Genomic DNA, 22,201 nt, shown 5'->3' on the forward strand with positions numbered 1-22,201 from the left:
TGTATTTCATTTAATCATTATGGTGGGCCTCAAAAAATCAAGGGTAGCTGTCTCCCTTCTAATTAAGGTCGACCTAATTTATTTGCTTTGGTCGTAAGTTGGTGACACATCTAATGGTCAAATTAAAGTGGATTTCACATAAACATTAGAGGCCTATACAAAAATCAAAAGTGAGTATCCCTCTCTCAATTATTTCTTTTTGCATAACTCACCCTAATTATGAAATGAGTTGATATTTTTATACCATGAGCCTAACATAAGGTGAAGCACTTGGTGGTCATGGTGGATAAGCCACATACATCATGGTGAGCCTCACATTTATTTTGTAAAATTCTCAATTTAAGTGTTAAAAAAGAAAGCCGTCACATTTGCATTGAGAAAGAAACAATAATTACCTAGGTAAATATTCATCACCCATTTAGAAGGTAATTACAATTGAGCCTAAAATTCAAACATGCCCTTAAACATCACGGTAGGGCCCATCCAAGCTTGGGCTACTTCTGCATTACCGATGTAAAGGTAATTTTAAAAACCCTCACATCCAGCAGTCAAATTTTGAACCGTAGGTAAAATATGTGGTAAGGAAGAGAGATTTCAAAAACATCAATTCATAATTGAATTTACTCACACTAATCGAAAACTCCTGGATGACTTAAAAAATTTACAATTCACATCAAAACACACCTACTAAGTCACTCCTCTTTTTTCTTTTTTCTTTTTCTTTTTTTAATAAAAAATGAAAAACAAAAAATTCTTAGAGCTGGAATTCAAACATATGGTGATATGGGTTCGTGTCCAAATCATTGATACAATGGGCCTACTTAGAACGGGGATACCCTAAGCATCTCCTACATTGATAGGAGGCCTTCAACTTGGCTTGGCTATTTTATAGGAGGATTGGACTGTTGCTTTATTGTTTTCCATTTTTTTTAAAAAAAATAAAATCATGAATGTTTTCACCTACATGAAATCTATTCCGTACATAAGGTAAACCACCTCTAATTTGGGCGTTGATCCCAAAAATCAGGCTGTTTCAACACCCACCCAATTAAAATTTATAAATTAACATCTAAATTTACCACGGTAGTGTGGCCCACTTGAGCTTTTCAATGGTGGCGGCAATCCTATCAGATGAATGGATTGCATGGCTTATAAATAACACGGTGGGCCATAGACAAAAGTAACGTTGGACGTCCCATCCCACCTGTTTCCTATGGACTGGCCCACACTTTTGGATTATCATGATTTTTAGGTTCCCGGGTCAAACCAATAGAATGTGCTAATGGACGGTGGCTCACGGTTACCGTTACTTGCCTACGCAAGATTCCCATCGCTGTTCCCGTCCACCATACACACCTTCACACGTCTCATCGTCGCATACGTGTAGAACTTCCAAGCCGTCCATCAGGTAGATTCCACGGCCTCTATGCCCTCGTCGAAGAATCAACGTGACGGACGTGATGGATACACCCATCCGTGAATGGCTCAGATGTTTCACTCGCGTGACACCTTAGCACATGGATAAGCTTGTAAGCCTTGTATTGCATATGTGCAAACCTACCGAGAGGATGGGATCTTCGATAATATTCTCGGGAATCTCCATTCCCCAAAAGATCAACGTTCTGGATGTTACGATTATTGATGCCATGTCCAAATACCTCCACGTGTCATTTGTCGGCTCTGTTTTTGCATCGTGATTCTTTCCTTGGAGGGGCCCACCGTCCGAATGGTTTTAATTAGCGTAAACGGGCCATATCTAGAGTGTGGATCAGATGGGCCCCACTGTGCACATTTTCAACGAGGTGGGAGACGGCTCACACATTCCCCAATGCTCACCCCCGCTCCTCGCCGAGAAATTAAAACGAGAAAAACTTTGATACTCTGGCTAAGGTGTTAATACGCAGGCACTACTTGTCGAAGCTCTAAGTTAAACTAAACTGTCCAGATCGTATGTCGTAGTTTAGATGATTAAAGACACAAAATTTGTAATTATTTGATTTCATAACTTACCGATTTATAGAAATTTAATGGACGGTTAAAATGAAAATTAGCCAACAGTATGACTACTACCAATATATTCTCATTAATCATAGATTTTATTTTTTTTAAATATAAAATTCAAACAATGATCTATCTACTATGAGATCCAAATTTTGGACGGTTTAATTTGATAGAATATATGGAACGTGTTAAATTTCTCAGTGCCTGTGCATGAACTATCGAACTCTGCCAGAGTATGAAATAGCTCCCCATTTCAAAATCCCCACTCTCTCTATCACCAAATCCGACGTGGAAACTAGATTGGACCTCGTGAAATCCGTACAGAATCCGACCGTTGTAAGAGGCTTTCAAACGGCATTTCCCCCCTCCGTTCTCCACCCTTCCATCAGATCAGTCAGACACAAACGCGCACGCACTCTCTCTCTTTCTCTCTCCAATGGCGATCGCTGCGGAAACTCCCCAAGAAGAGAAGAAGGTAAGAAAATACATGCTAGAAATCCTCAGAAATTTCTAGGGTTTCTTGTGATAGCATTTGGGATCAGAAATTTAGGGTTTTTTTTTTTGTGTGTCCCTTTTCTTTAGGGTTTTGGATGGATTCTGGACGAATGTATTGGGACTTATTTTTTATCTAGATTTCCTGATGTTATTTGGGGAGAATCTAGGTTTTTTGTTTCCTTTTCAATCACCTATTGGATGTGAAAATCTTGGTATTTTCTAATTCGGGTTTCTTGCCGGTTCCATCAGGTAAAAATCTAGGGTTCTCTCACCTAAATGTAGGATTTCTTCTGTTGGAATTTGAAAATGTTGGAATCTGATTTTTTTCCCTGGTTGTCGCAATTTTGGAGAATAGAGGATTTCATTTTCACTGGTTGATTGAAATCTGGGGTTTGTGATTTTCTTATTTGGGATTTTCCTTTTCTTTGATGATCAGGAGCCCTTTTGGATTAAATACTTTTTTTAAGAATTAATTAATTTTTAGGTTTCTTATGGAATTCTTGGGCCTTTGATACTGTTATTATTGGAATTTTGAGTGTTTCTTTTTACCTGATTTGGGTGTTTTCCCCTCCTACAGTCATCGTCCGAGGTTGTTCCAGCAGCGGAGAAGAGGAGGTGGACTCTCAATGATTTTGACATCGGAAAGCCTCTTGGAAGAGGCAAGTTTGGTCATGTTTACCTGGCAAGAGAGAAGAAGGTTTGTTGTTCACCATTGGTTTCTTGCTGTTTATGAGGATTTTTTTTTTCTTTGAAATTCTTCTTTCTCATTGTATTTTCTCTTTAGATCTGATGATTTGTTGGGGAACGACACCTATATGTTGTAAATTTCGACTTAAGTCGGTTTCTAATGACCTGATGATAGGGTTTTGCTTATATGTCATTACCAGCTATTTTAGAATATTTTTAGATCGTTTTCAAAAGGGGTTCTCATGTTTTTTTTTTTAATTTTATTTTTTTGTTTTTTTTTTTCGTTTATATATATATATATATATATATATATATATATATATATATATATTAAGGGCCTGTTTGATTTTCCAAATTCAGTGTAAATGCCCCGTAAATAGCTAATTATTACAATTTCACCTATTTGAAATTATGGTGGTATTCTTGCTTGGAAAAAGGGTCTAAAATGACACACGTAAATTTGTGGGCCCCATCGTCATGTATACGACATATCCGCGTCATCCATCCATTTCACCAAAACATTTTGATGCATGACCCGAAGAATGAGGCAAATCTAACATTCAAGTGGCCCACACCAAAGTAAACAGTGGGCCCAAGAAGTTTTTAACGGTGAGTGCTCGAATCCGTTTTTACTATGGTGTGGTCCACTTGAACTTTGAATCTACCTCATTTTTTAGCTCATACTCTAAATTCATTAGGCATGATGGATGAACGGTATGGATAATCTACATACATCATGGTGGCCCCACATATATTTGGCAACATCCTCGGTTTTAGCATTAGAAAAAGTAAGAGTCAACTAAACCATAGGGAATGGTGCGGTAATTATATAGGGAAATAATTATTGCCCATTTCCCATGCATTTACCTTTACTAAGGGCATGTTTGATTTTTTGGAGTAAAGGTAAATGCATGGGAAATGGGCAATAATTATTTCCCTGTGTAATTACCGCACCATTCCGTATGGTTGATTTGACTCTTACTTTTTCTAACGCTAAACCCGAGGATGCTGCCAAATATATGTGGGGCCCACCGTGATGTATGTAGATTATCCACACCGTTCGCCTAATGAATTTAGGGCATGAGCCAAAAATGAGGTATATTCAAAGTTCAAGTGGACCACACCATAGTAAAAATGGATTCGAGCACTCACCGTTAAAAACTTCTTGGGCCCACTGTTTACTTTGGTGTGGGCCACTTGAATGTTAGATTTGCCTCATTCTTTGGCTCATGGGTTAAAATGTTTTGGTGAAATGGATGAACGACGCAGATATGTCGTATACATGACGATGGGGCCCACAAATTTATGTCAGTCATTTTGGACCGTTTTTTGAAGCAAAAATACCATCATAATTTCAAACAGGTGAAATTGTAATAATTAGCTATTTCCAGGGCATTTACACGGAACTTGGAAAATCAAACAGGCCCTAAAAAATCAAACATGCCCTAAAGGCATTACAAGATAGTGAAATTAATAATTGAGTTCGAAATCATAGCCATGAATAAATGATACATGGTTTATGCTGTAACGAAAAGTCATTGCCATGTATAAAATTAGATTCAGAATCTAAACCTATGAAATTCTCATACTCCATTAGATTATGAAACATACATTCGTATAAATGTTCTTTTTGCTTCTTTTTCTTGTGAGTGTTATCGCATTCTGCAAACAAGATTTGGATACAGGGTTTATTTTATCAATGTTAGTTAGTTTGTCTTATAGATGATTTGTTAGACTTATTGAAGAAAGTTAGATTATTTTCCTAAAAATTTTCTGGTAGACTGAGAATGAGGTTTTTTTTTTTGTTCGCCCCCCTGAAACAGAGCAATCATATTGTGGCACTCAAGGTTCTCTTTAAGAGCCAGCTGAAGCAGTCTCAGGTTGAGCATCAGCTGCGCAGGGAAGTCGAAATTCAGAGTCATCTTCGCCACCCAAACATATTACGTCTTTATGGGTACTTCTACGATCAGGTGGACCTATTTTTTTTCCATCACCTCTTCATATATATTTCCAGCAGTCGAGTCACAACACTAGGAGAGAATTGTAATTTATTGATACAAATGTCCTTTTGTTTGTTTTATTGCAGACTCGAGTTTATTTGATATTAGAATATGCAGCGAAAGGTGAACTATACAAGGAACTGCAGAAATGCAAATATTTCAGCGAAAAACGTGCTGCTACTGTGAGTATTCTTTTCTCTTTACGAGTTATACGGGCGTTGATATTATCTCTTTTCTCGCCTTACATATTTTATGAAGGGAACTAATCAGTTGTTTATATATATGGTATTCCTGCAATACTTTAGACTTACACTGGTCTGCACCTTTTTCTTTTTCTTTTTTATTATTATTAAAAATATTTGAGCACTAATCACCTAATACCACAAAAAATATCTTGAGCGGTTTGATAAAAATGTTTGAGCATTATTATGCCTTCTGAACTTTTGATTCCACTTTTTCCCTTGAAATCGCTGATATAATCAAGGGAAAAATGCGGATATGACATTTCCTGGTTTTCCCCATTTGTGCCCAAATCCCAAATAATATCGTTTTATGTTATATGCAACAGTACATTGCTTCGTTAGCACGGGCATTAATATATTGCCATGGTAAACATGTCATACATAGAGACATCAAACCAGAGAATCTTCTAATCGGCGTACAGGTAACCTGATTGGGTTGTTGCATCCTCTCTTTTATTAATTAAGTGAAATTCATGCTGTAATTTAGTTGCATTTTCTCGACAGGGTGAACTGAAAATTGCAGATTTTGGGTGGTCTGTGCACACGTTCAACCGCAGGCGGACAATGTGTGGTACTCTGGATTATCTTCCACCCGAGATGGGTAAGTTCAAAGCCGTCCCTGTCTGTAGGTCCTTAAAAGAATATAATGCTGCTGGATTGATTATCCATTTAGACCTGAACTCTGTTATATGTGACCTTGTTACAGTGGAAAGTGTAGAGCATGACTCTGGAGTAGACATTTGGAGCTTGGGAGTATTGTGCTATGAATTTCTGTATGGGGTGCCACCATTCGAAGCAAAGGAACACTCAGATACATATAGAAGGTGTAGTCTGGATTTCAGTTTTGTCCTTAGTTTGGTTGGATTCTTTGAAGTAAATGAAATGGATCTGGAGGAAAAAAAAAAAAAAAAAGTGAAAAGTAATGATGCGTGGTTTTCAGTAAATGAACCAGATTGATTTAAGCTGTTGCATTTGGATGCATTACTGTACTGAATAGTGATAACCAGTTAAAAATAAAGTGGACAGACTAAATTGTAAATATTTTAGAAATATATGAAACCTTTATCCCTAGAAAATACACGAAAAGTAATGATGCGTAGTTTTCAGTAAGTGAACCAGATTGCTTTAATCTGTTGCATGATGCGTGGTTTTCAGTAAATGAACCAGATTGATTTAAGCTGTTGCATTTGGATGCATTACTGAACTGAATAGTGATAACCTGTTAAAAATAAAGTGGACAGACTAAATTGTAAATATTTTAGAAATAAATGAAACCTATATCTCTAGAAAATACACGAAAAGTAATGATGCGTAGTTTTCAGTAAGTGAACCAGATTGCTTTAAGCTGTTGCATTTGGATGCATTACTGTACTGAATAGTGATAACCAGTTTAAAAATAAAGTGTACAGTTTAAATATTTTAGATATATATGAAAACTATATGCCTAGAAAATACATGAAAATTGTGTGGACTGATGGAAAAAATCTCGTTAATAAGTTTTCCTTCTTTGTTATTTATTTATTTATGGTTAACTCTGATAAAAAAAATTTGGAATACAAATCACATATACATCTTGCAGTTTTTCATTGTTTCTCAATGATTGTCAGAAGATTAATAATCTGACATGTTCCTTATAAACTGCCAGGATTATAAAGGTCGATCTGAAGTTTCCCCCGAAACCAGTTGTTTCTTCCTCCGCGAAAGACCTCATTAGTCAGGTGAGTTTTCACATCTATATTTTTCTGGCATACACTATTGAGTGAATACTGTAAGATGAGAGACTAATTTATCTTTTGAGCAGATGCTGGTCAAAGATTCCTCGCAGCGTCTCCCACTACACAAGCTTCTTGAGCATCCATGGATAATCCAAAATGCAGATCCCTCAGGCGTCTACAGGGGGTGATTTCATGAAGGGGGTTCTGTCTCCACGGGGGATAGTCAGGTGACTTTTCACATCTATATTTTACTAGCATACACTATTGAGTGAATCATGTAAGATGAGAGACTAATCTATCTTTTGGGCAGATGTTGGTCAAAGATTCCTTGCAGCATCTCCCACTACACAAGCTTCTCGAGCATCCATAAATAATCCAAGATGCAGATCCCTCAGGCATCCTATAGGGAGTGATTTCATGAACGGGGTTCTGTCTCTTCGGGGGATTTTTTTTTTTTTTTCCATGTCAGCATTGATGGAAGACTCATGCACATGTGAATGTTGTGTTAATTTGTATGGTATCACCATTGATGGATTGCATTGTAGCTTTTTACAATGGTAACGGCTGTCATAACTGTATGCGGATTTAAGAAGATTCTTTCTTTTTTAAATCACAAAGGATTTTTTTCCTGTTTCATCTGTGAATGATTTACTATCTGCAGGCGGTGATACCCACGTGTGATCCCCGATTCCCTGCATTTCCAACCCAAAGATTGTAACGTTGTGGATATTGATTTGGGCAGAAAGCAGCATCCTGTCCACCAAATGTTTTTCAGGACATAAAACAGTCTTACCTGAAAGAAGGCAGCTAGCAGTTTTTCTTCTGCCTTGCAGTCTGCATTTGGTTGTGTATGTTTATATATGATAGAATCTGGATGGACTAGAATTTTTCCAATACAAAAAGCATCCTGTCCAATGAATGTTTTTCAGGACATCAAACGCCAAACACGTTTTTTCGGTTATTTGATGCTGGAACTTGAAAGATGTAGCCAGCAGTTCTTGCAAGTTGCATAAACAGCTTTGTAGTTTTCATTAATATTTATCTGATCGAATCTGGCTGCACTGACAATTACACTGACAAATTAGCTCATTAATATTTATCTGAAAGAATTTATATGATACATGGCTCGCATGTATATGCACGGTATACATGGGTTTCCATTTTTGACCAAATGAGCCTCATCGTTGATTCCCGGATCTCAACAGACCAGTCCTCCGAATTTCCAAACCATGGGCCCCACTTGCCAGACATCACCATACCAAGATGCAGACCTTGTGTAATATGCCATCCTCTCTCTTCTTCTTCTTCTTCTTCTTGGTTTTTTTTTTTTTTTTTTTTCGTTTTTTTTTGTTTTTTGTTTTCTTTCCTCTCTCTCTCTCTCTCTCTCTCTCTCTCTCCTGAGCAGCTCTAGTGAGTTAAACTCTAGTAAATTCATGTCAAGTTCCAAACCCAAAATCAAAGCTTTCTAGGTGTCTCATATTTTGTATTTTATTGAATAAACTACTTCCCGCATTATACATACAATGGAATGCACTTCTAACATAATATTCCAACAGCCTGTGGAGATACATGAAAAAACATTACAAGCAGTCAAACCAGCATCTCTATATGATTACATGGCTCAGTCTCTTATTTGCTTTTCTAATGAGAAGTGTCAACTCACTTGGAGTTGCATTTGCTAATTTCGTCAGCAACCACCTTATCATCACCATCATACATGCAATGCGCTCCATCTAACAATTGGGTTGGTTCTTCCGGCTTCTCTTCCAAGATGTCTTTAGAGCTCAAGAAGCTTGGCTGGTGGGTTGAAGACAGCAACCTCGCCCACATCCTATCGGTTATTACTACCTCGTTCCGTTTCTCATTCACTCTCTGCACATCAACAGTTTCAAACCAGTGGCTGCACGTGAGTGATGATCCCACATGCAAATTATTCATCTACCCAAGGTAACCATCAATAATTAACCCACATATCCATCAATCTGGACTATCCAATAACTGGATCATCTCCTGGCTGGGACAAAAATTGCAGCAATTCCATCCAACCAAATGGCATGCTTTTGGACCATGGCAACGGTCCCCCTGAAAGGTCCATTTGTCAGAGGGTTAAGGGTCTTTATCAGTGTGACATTTGGGCAATGGCCCATCATCAGAGAGTCTAGATTGATGATAAGTTCCAGTTAACACTTCAAGCTCTCCTTTTGGGCAATGACCCATCATCAGAGGGTCTTTATCAGTGTGACTTCAGTGCATGTAATAATCAAAATTAGTGGGGAATGGAATTTCTTGTGTAAGATGGGCCACACATATTATACACATGCACACACACGGAGAGAGAGAGAGAGAGAGAGAGAGAGAGAGAGAGAGAGAGAGTTGTGTTTGAAATCTTTTTGAGCCAAAAAATTAATGACAAATATCAGAAAAAGGAAAGAATCTATCTTCTATCATATTGAAATACAACAAAAAGAAAATAAAACACAAAAAAAAAAGGGTTAATCTTTTATCCATTTTTTTCCAAAATGGTTCATTCTGCTTGGATTCTTTGAATCCCACTCAAATCTTTTGTTTTGACCCTCAAAATAAGCCTAAATCTACAATGACTTTCTAAGCTTTCTCTTTGGTTGAAATGAAAAAAGAAGAAGAAAAATGAGAGAAAATTTGGAAAAGAAAAATCAAATTTGGGCCTTTATGGCTGTATCGGCCTATAACAACGCGAATATGCCTGTACAGCCAATATAGCCTGATACAGCCCAGTTTTTCACTGGGACCTATACGAAATGGAAACAACTGTGTTAATCCACATTGTTCACTATGGATATTTCAATCCATGTTGTTCACTGATCAAAACCTGAAATGGAAACAACTGTGTTAATGGAACTTACATGGAAAGGTATATAAGTATGTCTGCCATTAACAAGTCCCACAGTGAAGCCTGTGTATCCAGCCATTGCACCATGAACAGCACTCTGAGCAAGGAGCGTGCAGCATACATTATCTGATGCATTGCTTGGAATAGCCCGGATCATATATGTTGGATCTGCGAAACCATCACATAATTAAATCAGCTCACTTATCATAATTTTTGTTAAATATCCCAGGAGAAAGAAACTAATTCTTTTTTGCTACAGACCTATATATTTGAGATTCACTGTCTTCTGCCTTTTTGAGAAATAATCCTACAGATTACAAGCAAAAAGCCATGAAATTAATTGACGTAAGACACAAGAGTCCATTTTTCAGCTGAGTCTTCTAATCAACATCCATATAAAAGATTTTATACACCTGATAAATTCATGCTTACAGAATTTTTTGTGGACCATTGCTTCAAAAAAATTGGGCTTGGAAGATAAAGATTAAGAGATGGTACCCAATGCTGAACTAAGTTAGCTATCAAGAACTCAAATCTTGGTACGCATTGAACACATACAGCATCTGGACTGTTCACATCTTATATTCTCCAGCGGATAGGCCATATGCCAAAAACACATCAGTCAGATGATCCTAGCCACTGGTTGGAGGTTTCTTTGCCCACTGAATGTCAGCTGTCAGTAGGACTTTTTGTAGCTGCTAATTTGTAATCCTCAGGGGTCCTCCAACACTGGCTAGGATCACCTGTCTGGTTCAATTTTCGACGCATGCCCTACAGATACTGAATGCTGTACAACTAACTTAGATGATGTAGACAGAACAGGCTAACATGCTTATGCATACACTCCCATGTTATACAGTCAGACCTATGACATTGATACTATAATTTGGAACTTTGGATTCAGAATCTACCTTAATCTTCTGTGATATCCATAGCCCAACATCAAGCAGTAGCTTGTTTCCTGAAGCATCCTCTAGGTCCATTGATCGGATGCTTTCGGCAACAAGCTCCTGTCCCGCACCTTCAGCTACAACAAGAACCATGTGTCCATTCTCTTTGAGTTTTTTTTCCACGTACTCGAAAAGCCCACCTGGTCCTTCCAGATAAAAGGGTGACTCTGGAATCAAGCAACAGTCCTAAGGAAAATGGCAATGACAATTTTCCTTAGCATGTTAAAATACAAATAATGAAGATCTAAACCACGAGTTGAAAACTTTCGGTTATGCAATTTAAAATGAAATGGCACCATGGCAGAAAAAAGAAGATAGGATAATGCAGGATGACCAATGATAATACATACCACATCTCGACTGGCAAGAGTAGCATACATTGCAATGAACCCTGCCACCAGTAAATCCTATTAGGTTACAGGTAAAAGCTAGCAAAGGAATCATGAGTCATAAAATGGCATGGATGAAAGCCTATCCAAGCCAACAGTGTCCTCACAGACCATCAAAAGCAAAACATCACAGATAGCCTACTCATGACAGAATTTTTGTTGTATCCCAGTGGGCCCTAAGAGTTTTAAGCTCATTCCACAAGGCTAACAGGATGAAATTAGAGAATGATGTGGAAGAGAAAAAGAACATTAAGATCAAACCAAACACAATTTTGCAAGAGAAATAATCAATTTTATAAAACCCATACATCATCATCATCATCTAAGCCTTATCCCAATTAATTAGGGTCAGCTAAATGAACCCTGTTCTGCCATTCCACTCTATCAAGGGCCATACCTTCAGAACGCCCTAGCATGGGTTTGGGATGTCATATTGTTTAGATTCATGATGAAAGTGATGGCATAAGTTCGATGCCAGTTGCCGAACTGGCGCAACCCTCCTTTATCTGGGCTGGGGACTGGCAATGAGAGCACAAAACTCCCATAGGTGCAATGCAATAGACTATTACATAGGTTGATTAGAATCAAGCAGTATCTAATAGTCCATTACATAAGTCGATTACAATCAATGAGTTAATTTTTCCTCCCATACAACTTCAAAATATTACATGAAAATTTATAAGCTGAAAAGGGTATATAAGAGAAGTGAAACCGACCACTGTAACGGCCCATAAGCTTCACAACACCCAAACCATTCTCGATACTTTCAGCTTCAACATGTGCTGCATTAATGGCCCGCTGAGCCTCTTCCACAGCAGTGTCAAAACCAAAGGACTTGTCAATTACCTAAATCAACAAGGGAAGACGACAGAAAATATCATGGGGATAGATCCAAAGTAACATAATCAATGGAGGAAGTAAAGAAAAATGCATAAAATAAGCCACAGATGTCAAGAATATGGTCAGAGAAATTACCGCAATGTCATTATCAATGGTCTTAGGGATTCCAGCAACTACAACTTTAAGACCACGCCTTTCAATTTCCTGCATGACAGAAGATTAGAAGCTCTTTAAGAATAACACAATTCAAAAGCCATTAACCTTCTGTTCTTCAACCTAGGACATGTAAGCAAATTCAAAGCAGTGTAACCAAATGATTTCCAAATTGGGAAATATACAACAAACTAATCTCTTCATATGCAGCATCTCTCGAGCTAATAATAGAAACAGAAGAATGGAAATGTTTATTGGTTTCATTTAGTCACCTCATATATTGCAGATGCCCCCTTCTGGGTTCCATCTCCTCCAATAATGTAGACCTGGAAGAGAGAATGGTACGAATCATGTGAAGTCTAGCAATAAAACTGACAATAAGCACTTATTCCCTGCAAATCATGTGCAAGTTAAAATTAGACAGAACTACTGTCTTGTGCTGCATATACCTGATTAATCCCCCTGTCCTGAATGCTATCAACTATCTTTGAAGTATCGTGGCCTCCTCGTGATGTTCCGAGGATGGTTCCTCCACGTTTGTGGATATCATTGACAAATTTGGGTGTTAAAGAAATAGTGTTGCGAGAATAGAAACCCCTGAATCCTCCCTACAGGCCACAACCCTCATCAGTTGCAATATTAGCTATTGCAAAATTCCTAAATCTGCAGTGAATTACATGAACAAATACCACATGCCTATCCTTTGATGCAAGGAATTCTGTTCAACTAGCAATGCTAGGTTAAGGGTAAAGAAGTTTTGATATTTGTTTGAAATCATATATTATAGTTTCATGAAGCATGAAGAGCAGCAGCAATAGATTCGCTTGTGGCAGCAGGAAAGCATCAATTCAAATGTTGACATGTATATGTTGTCAGATGCCTTTAATCTGGGCTTGACCGGTTGAGCGTCTGGCTCGACTGGTCGAGTGAGCCGCTCGACTCAAAGTCCAGCGTGCTATTATTTTTGGTGTTCAGGCTGCTCGACCGGTCGAGGGGGTTCCTCGACCAGTCGAGGCCTCGGCTCGACCAGTCAAGGTTACGCAGATCCTACGCGGACTGCATAAATTTGAGGCAGTTTCCGGACTTTTCCGGACTAGGTGCGTAAGTGGAGTTTCCTAAACTATAAATAGGGGTCCCTAGGGCTATTCTAAGGTATTCTAAAGCTTTCTAAAAGTTTTCCGAGGGTTCCTAAAGGGTTCTAGGGTTATCAAAGGGTGCAACAAGGGTGAGATTCGAGGTTGTTCGAATCGGGTAAGTCATCTCTCTTGTAATTGATGTTTTCATAGTGGATTTCTGTCGCTTTGTGCTGTGGTTTTTTCTCGTAAGGGTTTTCCACGTTAAAACTTTATGTTCTCTTGTGATTGCTTGATGTTATTGGACTACTATCCTAGATCTAGATCTGTGTGATTCCGCAGTACAAAACCCCAACAAGTGGTATCAGAGCAATCGTTGGGGCACAGATCTGAATCTGCAGGATTAGTAATAATGGGAAACGACAAGTTTGATATTGAGAAATACTAAGTCAAAAATATTTTTGAGTTATGGAAGGTTAAGATGATTACCCTGTTAACCAAGCAAGGCGAGATTAAGGCTCTTGAGGAGCAAAAATCTAACATGAAAGATGATGAATGAGAAAACCTTGATAGTAATGCTTTAGCCTTTATCCGTTTATGTCTCACGGATGAGGTTCTCTATAATGTTTTGAGGGAGAAAACTGCGGCTAGTTTCTGGGCGAAATTAGAGAACATCTATGCAAAGAAGTCCTCTGAAAATCGCCTACACTTGAAGCTACAGTGTTATACCTTCAAGATGGCAGAGGGTGGAGATCTAGAAGCCCATATCAGCAACTATAATAAATTGATGTGCAAATTGCTGGATATAAAGGAAATGGTCAAAGATGAGTAACAGACATGTATATTGTTGAATTCTCTTCCTACATCATATGAGTCTTTCAAGGACACGATGTGCACCACAAATAAAACCCTAACTGTTGACACCGTTATCTCATCCCTTCAAGGGAAGGCTATGAAAAAGCTAAACGGCGACATGGGGGCATCTTCTGATGCACTGATTACGAGGGGTAGATATTCTGAGCGAGGTACAGGATCCTCAAGGCATAGATCCAAATCCAAGGGCAAAGGCAAAGGAAAATTAAAGTGTTGGAATTGTGGGTTGTCTAGACACATGAAGAAAGATTGTAAAAATCCTAAAGTGAAGAAAGAAAATTTAGCGGCTTCTTCTAACGAGGCCAATATTGTCACATCTGATGAAGAGACAAGTGGTGGTGAAGTTCTGTCTATATCCATGATCGGACATGTTCACGACAATCATGTAAATGAGTGGATCCTAGACACAGGAGCGTCATATCACATGACTCCTCATCGGAGTTGGTTCGCCAGTTATAAGGAATGCGATGGTGGACAGGTTTTTATGGGCAATGACAATGCCTATAATGTTGTGGCTATTGGCACGATAAGCATCAAGATGTTTGATGAGATGGAGCGTACCTTAATTGACGTCAGGCACGTTCCTGATATGAAGAAAAGTTTGATTTCTCTCAGTGCACTCGAGGCTATAAGGTACAAGTTCATCGGTATTGATGGTGTCCTTAAAGTTTCAAAAGGGGCACTTGTGGTTATGAGAGCGCAGAGGCACGGAAACCTTTATAGGTTGATTGGGAGCACTTCAGTAGGTGGAGCGGCAACAGCTACTGCAGATGTCATGTCTCTACGTATGTGGCATGCCCGTCTAGGCCACATGAGCGAGCGAGGTATGAAGGTACTCTCTGATCAATGTTTGATTCCAACTTTTAAAAATTCTGATTTAGATATATGCGAGTATTATATATATGGTAAAAAATCTAGATTGTCTTTTAAATTTGGAAAACATGTTTGTAAGGGAGTACTTGATTATGTGTACTCTGACGTATGGGGGCCATCGCCAAAAGTTTCCATTGGGGGGTCATTATGGTTTGTTTCATTCATTGACAACTACTCCAGGAAAGTTTGGGTTTACTTCATGAAGCGTAAATCCGAAATTTTCACCACATTCAAACAATGGAAGGTAATGGTGGAAAAACAATCAGGGCGAAAAATAAAGGTTTTAAGAATTGACAATGATGGAGAATTTACTTCCACTGAGTTTAATGATTATTGCAAGGATGAAGGGATCATCAGGCACCACACAGTGCACCACACGCTCGAGCAAAACGGTGTGGCTGAGCGAATGAATCGGACTCTCCTGAAGAGGACCAGATGCATGTTAAGTAGTGTTGCATTGGGCAAAGACCTATGGATTGAGGCCGTTAACACGGCTTGTTATTTGGTGAACCGCTCTCCTTCAACAGCAATTGAATGTAAAATCCTAGAGGAAGTATAGAGTGGTTAGAAAATCGACTACTCAAATCTACGCATATTTGGTTGTGAGGCTTACTCTCATGTACCGTCAGTTAAAAGAGATAAGCTAGACCATAGGGCAAAAAAGTATATCTTTGTTGGCTATGGAATTGGTGTGAAAGGTTACAGGTTATTTGACAAGGTCACACGCAAGGTCATCACTAGCTGTGACGTCAGATTCAATGAAAGATCTCTATTTTGCAAGAATGATCAAAAGGAGCAAAAGGAACCAGAAAAGGTGATCATAGACATCCAGATTGACACAGATAATACTCAGGCAGAGACAGATGTGAAGACAGAAGTACATGATCAGGTGGAGCAGCCACCTGTGAGAAGGAATCCACCGTGTGATCGCAGGTTACCGGCAAGATATAGGGACGACTCTAATATTGCATATGCCCTCATTACAGATAAGGAGGACCCATCTACTATTGAGGAGGCTCTTGATGAGCTTAATGTAGAAAAGTGGAAGGCGGCTATGGACGATGAGATGGACTCGTTGCACAAAAATCACACGTGGGAGCTGGTGGAGCTTCCTGTGGACCGAAAAGCGATCGGATGCAAGTGGTTATTCAAAAGGAAATAGGATAGATACAAAACTAGATTGGTAGGGAAGGGTTACGCTCAAAGAGAAGGAATCGACTTCACAGAAATATTCGCACCGGTGGTTAAGCAGGTGTCTATCAGATTCGTGTTGGCACTGGTTGCCCAATACGATCTCGAGTTGGAACAGATGGATGTCAAGACTGCATTCTTGCACAGAGAGTTGGAAGAGGAGATCTACATGAAGCAACCAGATGGCTACAAAGTTAAAGAGGCAGAGAAAAAAGTTTGCGGGTTAATGAGGTCGTTGTATGGCCTGAAACAATCGCCTAGGCAGTGGTATAAAAAATTTAATTCTTTCATGGTGAGTCAGAAATTTACTCAGAGTGAATACGATCATTGTGTCTATTATAAGACACTGAGTTCAAGGAGCTACACAGTTGAAGATTGAAGGCATGTTGGAGATTGTTGTCAGATGCCTTTAATCTGGGCTCGACCGGTCGAGTGAGCCGCTCGACTAGTCGAGCACTGCTCGACTCAAAGTCCAGCGTGCTATTATTTTTGGTGTTCGGGCTGCTCGACCAGTTAAGGGGATGGCTCGACCGGTCAAGGGGGTTCCTCGACCAGTCAAGGTTACGCAGATCCTGCGTAGACTACGTAAATTTGAGGCGGTTTCTGGACTTTTTCGGACTAGGTGCGTAAGTGGAGTTTCCTAAACTATAATAGGGGTCCCTAGGGCTATTCTAAGGTATTCTAAAGCTTTCTAAAAGTTTTCCAAGGGTTCCTAAAGGGTTCTAGGGTTATCAAAGGGTGTAGCAAGTGTGAGATTCGAGGTTGTTCGAATCGGGTAAGTCCTCTCTCTTGTAATTTCTATTTCATAGTGGATTTTTGTCGCTTTGTGCCGTGGTTTTTTCCCGTAAGGGTTTTCCACGTTAAAACTTTGTGTTCTCTTGTGATTGCTTGACGTTATTGGACTACTATCCTAGATCTAGATCTGTGTGATTCCGCAGTACAAAACCCCAACAATATAAACAACTAGGAGGCGGAAGCCGGAGAGGAAACATGTTCATAAATCGCAATTCAAAGCAGGAGTAGCACCCGGGTAAGCTATAAACAAATGACGAAGAAACTTTGAATAATTATAGAGGTAACTACTGTATTACTTTAAATATATATATATATATATATATATATATAATTAAGGTACTAATTAGTAAATTTTTAAGCAAATTAACATCAGTTGAAAGGACGTTATTATCTACAGTGGGTTCCTAACTGTAGCAAACATAAACATATTACCAACTAAAAAAAGAGAAACAGTAATTTTCACATCTAGGTGACTTCAACTCTAAACATCAAATAGTGATTCAAGGACATGTCAAAGGAGGGAATGACACAGAAAACTGCATATTTGCAAATCTCACAAATGTGGTGTTTCTGCAACAACTAAAATATGCTGCCATCAATTGATTTTTCTTTTCTTTTCTTCCTTTTTTTTGGATACTGCCATCAATTGACTAGGACCACAGTAATAGTTAAACTATTCAAGTTCAGTGACATGGGCTAACATTTGTAACCCTGCTGATCCAAATCAAATATTCTTGACAAGAATACTACCCTCATCATTCCATTTTCAAGTTCCAATCTAATGTTCCTACTGCTTCCATCAGTTGACTCATGCAAATGTATGCACAGTGTCTATTGTACCGATGAAGTTGTGAATACGGAGTACCTGCTATATCAGGACAATTCAGTATGGCATTCTTGTCATGCATAAGGTGTAAACTTCATGTCCTATGCATGCGTGGCCAAAAGATGACAATTTTTTTTTTTTCAACTATCATTTTATAATTACTATGTTTTCTAGGCATACAGAGAGGCTTTCCATAAGCATACAGATATGACAACTGTATCTTACAAAATGATAATCTAATTGTATCTGGATGTGGCATGCCAAATTTATGCCTATGCAGTGTTCGTGTCCAAATTAAATACATTCCAACCCATCGTGTTCTTTAGTGTTCAAATATTGTTTTTTTAATAATATTTATTGCATGAGAAATATCATCATTGCCAACTCAGCTATTTCAATTCCCTCCTAGAGGAACTACAAACAGAAACAAGAAAGACAAGCCCAAAAGTAACGACTGGTCAAAGTAAAACTACAAGAAGAAAGTTTGCATAGTCTAACAATGTAAAACCTCACCTCTATTCCAAGGATTTTGCTGACTCCGTACATGTGGTGCAAACCGCATACTATTTCCCTAATCACCGTGTTAAGCCCGGGGCACAGGCCCCCACATGTTACAATGCATGCATGGACTTCATCCGACTCGAAATACACCTGAATAACATCCAAGGACATGTCAGTAATGTTCACATGATTTTCACCATTCCCAACTGCATGTGTCTGAGTGATCACCTTCTGACGGGGACCTGCACGTCGAAAGTGTATCCCTCTCGGGCTATTTTTATGAACAACAATCTAGAAAACAAGGAAACAAGATAAATAAGCATCAATTCTGGAAGCTAACCATGATGACGTCTTCAAGTGATATATATCTAATCTACGAAAAATAAACCTTTTAAAGTACCTTTTGAGGGACAGTATCGTCAACATGAACAAAATACTGCCTGTAAACAAAAAGTTATTTCAATAAATCATCCATCAGTTTAAATGACTGAGAAGAAATGTTGTAGCTGTTGGTAATTATTATTTAAAAGAGAGAGAGAGAGAGAGAGAGAGAGAGAGAGAGAGAGAGAGAGAGAGAAGGAAATCAGCTTGAGTAGAAAAGCTAAATTAACTTACTTAACAACTGAATATGCTGCATTATCTTGCAAAGGATTTGGATAAGTCTGCAAAAGACAAATGTGCCAAAGCCCATTAGATAGACTTCTTTCAAACGTTAATAGGAAATATATAGATTCATTGTACAGTTCAAAGATCCAACCAAATGGAAAATTAAATCTTCCTGACATAATAATCCATAAAACAGAAATCGTGAAATTTGACAAAGAAGAACCAGCTCATCAATCTCAGTTTCAACTTCTATGGCTACGTGCTGTGCCTTAACCTTTTAATTCACCAAAAACCTTTTAATTCACCAAAAAAAGAAACACTCGAAATACCAATTTACCAATAATCCCCAGGGCCAATTTTGGCTTGAGGAAATATACTGAAGCCCACTGAGAAAAATGGCATGTTCAGCCTTTACAGCAACCATTTAACTGGGATCTATATTTCTGTGATCTTAGATTGTTTATCAGTGGACCCATCATGGACGGATCATGCTGCCAAAACCTTTCCCACTGGCTGATCCTAACATGTGATTGGAGAATTTTCCCAGTTCAATTGTTCACTATTTCTTTCAACAGTCAATTTTGCAGGCCACAAGCTGGCTCCAAATAGCTGTGACAAGGCTCTGATGATTATAATGGAGATGACTTGAAGGCCACAAATTGGACAGTTGGAATAATCTGAAAGGGGAAATGTTTTGCACAATGGACCATCCATATCGGCAGCACCAGATGAACGGTCCACATTGCCAAAAGGTAGCCCCACCTATGCAGTTAATTGGCTGAGCAAAAACATAAATACGCTCCACTGAGCATAATATAAATTGTCTTTTTCACATGGTTTCACCTAAAAACCACAACAAAGACGAAGCATACCAAACTAACACACCTAGCTTACCAAAAAGTAAAACAGAAAATTAAAAAAATAAAATAAAATAAATCCTGTTTTCAACTACTGCAATTTTGAGGGTTCGAATAACAGGATGTTCTAAGATAAATCTCAGAGGCAGCAGTCCTGTAACCTTCCAAGGGAAAACATAGATAAGCAAAGCTTGACATATAATGAGCCAGAGATAGGGAAAGAATCAAGTTTTAGGTGCTAATGTCTAAGTCAGAACTGATTGTGAAATCAACCTCAGTGCGTGTGGCACACATGTAGAGCATTTGGACCATTCCCTTGTTGGACCTTCCTGTGGATGGGCATTTGCCAGAACTCACACTAGTCAGATGACTGTTGAATGTTGACGAATGGTTGTACTTCTCTCTGGTTGCCCATTAGTAATCCTCAAAAGTCATCCAGCCAGTGGCTACGGCTGCTTGACTGGTGTGATTTTTGGGCTATGCCCCATAAATGTTAGGGCTTAACAGATGAATGGCCTGATATCGTATGTGTGCCACATGTACAGAGATTGAGTGTCTGATGACTAACATAGATATTAGAATTAAGCACAAGATACTTAAAATTCAATTATATAAGATAATCCTTTCCTACAACCTAAAAAAGGAATAAAAGGAACACAATCAGATAAAAACGAATTTAAGAGAAAACCAACAATAGAAAGAAAGAGACAGCTCAGACTATTATCAACCAAATGAGAATCCAAGAAATTCGAGTACTGCATCTTAGATCATTCTCAATCCAAGATCATAATCTAACATTCACAAAGACTTTGATTTTCAACAAGATTGAAGAAGATAATACATAATTAACTTAAAAAATATCATTATATGAAATTTTAGAAAAAAGGACAATAGAAACTTCAACATCACTACTTTTGAAAATCCAAGCCAAAGAAAGTCATCTTAAAAAATGTTCAAGCATCCAAGTGATAGAAAACGAACTTAAAAGCAACTCTGGTGTATAATCAGATATATTAAACAAACAGAACAAAGTGAATTCCAAAATTCCACTACTTCAAAACCTCCATTTCACTTCAAATCAGGCAAAAAAACCACAAGAACAATCGAAATTCGACAAAGACATCGATCCAGAAGGAACATACAGGAAGATCGGGAATATAATCAGTCAGGTGCGGGACATCTTCAAGAACATATCCAGCGTTTCCGAGAATGATCTTCGGCGGAGATCTTTTGGCAGATCCCATGGATTTCGAAGATCGGAGCTTGAGATCGGCGGTTTTTGCAGCGATCGGAGCGCTGGCGAGAGGATGAAAGCTGCTGGGATTGAGGAAGTAGTTGGAATTCGAAGAATCAAATAGAGAGTTTTGGAGAGATAAAAAGCAGAGAGATGGATTTCATTCAAGAAGGAGAAGAAAAGAAGAGACGAAGGTTGGAGGAGAAAAGCAGGAGTATATATAGGAGAGGGAAGACAGGAAGATTCCCTTGGTTTCAAACTGTTTCCAATCAAGGAGTCTTGACCTTTCTAACGATGGAAAGCGAGAGAGTTGGCGGTTTAAGAACGAGGGGGCGGGTTTTCAACTCTCAGCTTTGGTACGATAGATCTCTACGTACAACTATTTGTACTCGTGGCTGTAGATATTATATCTGGGGTCATTTTGAAATGATCTAATCCGTTCATAATATGGACCTCATGGAATGAAATAAAATTTATATTTTTATATTATTTAAAAAAATATTATTTAACTCATTCATTTTGAACATTGTCCACTCTATCCAATTATCGTTTTTTCTCTTGAAAAGATATTTTAATCTTAAATCACTTAAAAATTTACCCATATCCAACAGGAAGGGCCCCAATGTAGAGAATCACAATGGGTCGGGATGTATTGTAGGAAACCGCGGTCCGCTTTTCCAAAATGTGGGAGGTTTCGTTGTTTTTATCTGCCCTTGTTTTTGACTGGAAATGCTGAATAGTGGGTGGGGGTCCTGGGGAGACTGATACGGTACGGTTGATCCGCTCGACACGGGAATGGGTGGCCCATCTCCCCAAAGTGCACGTGGCAGGTCCATAATCGATCTGGACGGTTCGTCTGATCTGTGTATGTTGGGGACCATGTGACAACTACAGTAGGGAAACGAGATGCGCATTTGAGAATGATAACCATGCTTGTATAGCCTCGGTACCTAGACCCAGGTGGTCTACCACGAGTGCCACGTGGAACTGATCCATCCATTAGCAGGGCCCCACTACTAGATATCCTGGGT

General features: G+C 38.7%; 2 protein-coding genes across 3 annotated transcripts; one reads left to right on the plus strand and one right to left on the minus strand.

Annotated features, from left to right (window-relative positions):
• Window positions 1–2,323: 2,323 nt before the first annotated feature.
• Window positions 2,324–7,776, plus strand: LOC131222882 (serine/threonine-protein kinase Aurora-2). Its single transcript, XM_058218117.1, has 10 exons — window positions 2,324–2,476; window positions 3,074–3,193; window positions 5,007–5,153; window positions 5,270–5,365; window positions 5,752–5,847; window positions 5,930–6,026; window positions 6,132–6,249; window positions 7,071–7,143; window positions 7,227–7,338; window positions 7,564–7,776. Exons 1-9 carry the CDS (start codon window positions 2,438–2,440, stop codon window positions 7,326–7,328), a joined length of 888 nt encoding a protein of 295 aa, XP_058074100.1. The 5' UTR covers window positions 2,324–2,437; the 3' UTR covers window positions 7,329–7,338; window positions 7,564–7,776.
• Window positions 7,777–8,610: 834 nt separating this feature from the next.
• Window positions 8,611–21,430, minus strand: LOC131222883 (ATP-dependent 6-phosphofructokinase 3-like). 2 transcript variants are annotated; one of them, XM_058218118.1, is made up of 14 exons: window positions 21,079–21,424; window positions 19,089–19,135; window positions 18,874–18,913; window positions 18,702–18,764; window positions 18,486–18,623; window positions 12,791–12,949; window positions 12,614–12,667; window positions 12,324–12,392; window positions 12,065–12,194; window positions 11,310–11,350; window positions 10,921–11,145; window positions 10,271–10,316; window positions 10,023–10,177; window positions 8,611–9,012 (listed from the first exon to the last, which is right to left on the minus strand). In XM_058218118.1, the coding sequence occupies exons 1-14, from the start codon at window positions 21,178–21,180 to the stop codon at window positions 8,800–8,802; spliced, it is 1,482 nt and encodes a 493-aa protein (XP_058074101.1). In that variant the 5' UTR covers window positions 21,181–21,424; the 3' UTR covers window positions 8,611–8,799. The 2 variants fall into 2 exon arrangements, with proteins under 2 accessions (XP_058074101.1, XP_058074102.1); XM_058218119.1 differs by lacking the exons at window positions 8,611–9,012; window positions 10,271–10,316 and having other exon boundaries at window positions 10,031–10,177; window positions 21,079–21,430.
• Between the last annotated feature and the right edge of the window lie 771 nt (window positions 21,431–22,201).

The sequence above is a fragment of the Magnolia sinica genome, chromosome 13, assembly GCF_029962835.1.
Source record: "Magnolia sinica isolate HGM2019 chromosome 13, MsV1, whole genome shotgun sequence".
NCBI lineage: Eukaryota > Viridiplantae > Streptophyta > Magnoliopsida > Magnoliales > Magnoliaceae > Magnolia > Magnolia sinica.